The following is a 3,073-nucleotide window of genomic DNA, read 5'->3' on the forward strand; positions in this document are numbered from 1 at the left end:
AAGTGAGTCATGGTTGGAATATGTGTTCATAGTATCACACTCATTATTATATTCTAGTAGTAGATAGTCGTTTCTGGTGTTGAGATTATTGCAATAATCAGGTTCATAGTCATAGTCAATTGGCTGGTGGACTGTTGGGAGTAGATCTTTGGTGTTCTGGTGTGATAGATTGTTGAGGCAGTACCTATCATTCATGTGGACTATGAGGCCACATTTTTACCTTGACTTGTTCTTATGGCATACCTTATGCCTCTTTTAATAAATTGCTTTTGGCCTTTCCAAAAAAAAAGAAGAAGGAAATAGAAAAAGACTTTTAAAGTGAGTTATCGTGATGGAAAAAAAGATAAATGTCACTGATGGAAAAATTATAAAATACAAGTTCAATCTTCTGACCAAGCGAAACCGTGCTGATTTTTCAACCAAGACTCCGACAATATAATTATAATTGGTGATCCAACACTAAGTGATAATAGTTTATGACGTTTATTCTGTTCAAAAATGCCTTTCTCAATAGAATCATTTACCAATGTTGTAGATTTTCTTGCAAAATCTGCAAGTTATTATTTTCAGCGGTAACTAATGTTTCTCTTATAACGGTAGGAATTTGCTTTCCGAATGAAGTTGAAAACCATGAAAGACACATAGTAGTTACTAATCCATAAAAAATTATAACTAGGAGTTTTGATAGAGTCAAAATGTAATACGAAAGGAAAAACAACAAACTAGAGTAGCAGTAGCACTTAGAATGAACAAAAGACAATTTCATCTTAAATCTAATAACGCAAAATAGAACTCCACTTATAGCAAAATCAAAGGATCTAATCATCACCAAACAGACCCATTCCAATGTCGTCATCGGACTCTTCTTCGGGCTCTTCCTTCTTTGCCTCCTCCTTGGCAGCAGCAGGGGCACCACCAGAAGCAGCAGCAGCTGGTGCAGCAACTGCAGCTACGGCAAATTTACTTGGGTCCTGCATTGAACAAATTCAACGAGTAAGAAATATGGAAATATTGGACAACTATTATAGTATTAGATCATTAATATGTAGAAGCCAATACCTTGAGGTACTCCTTAACCTTATCTGCCTCAGGGAAAGAATATTCTGTAACAACAGCCAGTGCAAGAACATTCTTGTATGCATTGACAAACATATGAGGGGCAGCTGCAAGTGTTGGGTAGGAGATGGCCAATGAAAGTGAAGCAACCATTGACACACCACTAGCAAACTTCGCAACAAGGTCATCGTCAGTAAGGTCAAGAACCTCGGGGCTAAACACTGAACCATTATCGTAAACAGAGAGGACAACGAGCCCGTATGAAAAGGGCCTAATGGCTAACTTGGATAGCAATGCAGCTTCAGAAGATCCAACCTTGTCTCCTTTCTTAATAAGTTCCACAGGGGTAATGATTTCAACAGTACCCTTGTTAATCTTGGTTGGGATATTGAGCACCTATAGAGTGAAGAATAAACATAAGTTTGGCATTTGCATCGCAACAATAAATAAATCTCAATGTTTAAAATAAGAAGATTACAAACCTGGAAAAAAGAGGTCTGAGAGGGGTCGAGCCCTGTGTTGCCCGGTTGAACAACCACATCAATTGGAGCAACCAAACCAACACGAGCAGGAGCTCCAACCTATTCAAATTCAAGACAGTTAATTAGTCGATGAACATTCAATCACATTGCTGCAATTTCCATAATCAAACAGTTTTTACAATCAATGATAACAAACATATTGCAATTTTTATTTACAATCAATATCTAATTAATTGGTGGAACACCAAAAAATGCAAAATCAAGATTGCATAAAAACAGAACACCATTACAATAATATTGTACATAACACTCTAAAACATGAAATATGATAATTATGGAAAGACCACTGCACCTTGTACTTAGCAACCTCTTCACTAACTTCCTTCAAGTCACCTTTTGTGAAAATCAAACCTACATTTCCCTGGTACAGCAAACAAAAACATTAAACATATCCTTAAAAGAAGAGTTAACAATAGTAACCACAAATCCGAATGAGTCATGATTGAGTAACTAAAACATAAAAATTCAATTCAGATTATAAAAAATAGCACTTATTGACATGTCACATGTCTATGACTCTGTTTGGATAAACAACTTAATTAAGCTTCTTATAGCATAAGCAATAATCAAATAGGTGCTTATGCATAAGCTATTTCTACAACACAAGATAAATAAAACACATATATATATATATATATGACATAAAAATAAAACACAAAATAACCAAAATTTTCCATATATCTTTATTCAATCAAAATTCATGCATGGATCAATAAAACAACGACACAAAAGTACCATTACTGAATCAAAATTCATGCATGGATGAATAACACAATTAAATCTAAAATGAAGGAAAAAAAAAACTCACAACAAGAAGAGGAATGAGGTTAAGAAAAGCATTGTTTCCGGTTTTCTCAGCATGAATACGAACAGAACGTTTCATCATGGTATTCTTCCCCATGAGAACAATGGAGTCACCACGTAAACCTCTACGAATACTCTGTAACTGATTTGATCCAACATTGTCAGCATTAACAACAAGGATTTGGTTGAATTCATCGAGAAGTTGGCAGAGTTTAGCATCGTAATTCTGCTTCTTCTCAGCTTTTGTAGGTTTCACTGCCATTGATGATTTTGGTGTTGATCGGAAATGAAAGTTTTGGAAGAAATGGTTTAAGCCTTAGGGTTCGGTGGAGATGGAGAAAATATAAGGAGCCATGAAGAATATATATTATATATATTAGGGTTTTGTGTAGTACTTTCTAAAACACTTTTTTAGGCCCAATGGGTTTTCTAAGTGCTATTTTTTAAATAATAAATTAAGTGTTTTTTTAGTCATAAAATAAGTAAGTGTTCTTTTTGAGTAAAATAATAAGTGCTTTACTTAGTACTAAATTTATTAATCTGTAATTTTTATTTTCTCCACATGTGTGAGAGACTTTTTTTAAAAAAAAACTAAATGTGAGATATTGCATATAAGATTTATATATTTGATCTAATGTGACTCTTGAATGAAGTCTGAGAAGCTTGCAAAG

General features: G+C 34.2%; 1 protein-coding gene across 1 annotated transcript; it reads right to left on the bottom strand.

Moving 5' to 3' along the window:
• Positions 1-618: 618 nt before the first annotated feature.
• Positions 619-2,788, bottom strand: LOC123898375 (60S acidic ribosomal protein P0-like). Its single transcript, XM_045949311.1, has 5 exons — positions 2,407-2,788; positions 1,891-1,959; positions 1,539-1,637; positions 1,060-1,452; positions 619-971 (listed from the first exon to the last, which is right to left on the bottom strand). The coding sequence occupies exons 1-5, from the start codon at positions 2,662-2,664 to the stop codon at positions 819-821; spliced, it is 972 nt and encodes a 323-aa protein (XP_045805267.1). The 5' UTR covers positions 2,665-2,788; the 3' UTR covers positions 619-818.
• Between the last annotated feature and the right edge of the window lie 285 nt (positions 2,789-3,073).

Source organism: Trifolium pratense, linkage group LG7 (genome assembly GCF_020283565.1).
Source record: "Trifolium pratense cultivar HEN17-A07 linkage group LG7, ARS_RC_1.1, whole genome shotgun sequence".
NCBI lineage: Eukaryota > Viridiplantae > Streptophyta > Magnoliopsida > Fabales > Fabaceae > Trifolium > Trifolium pratense.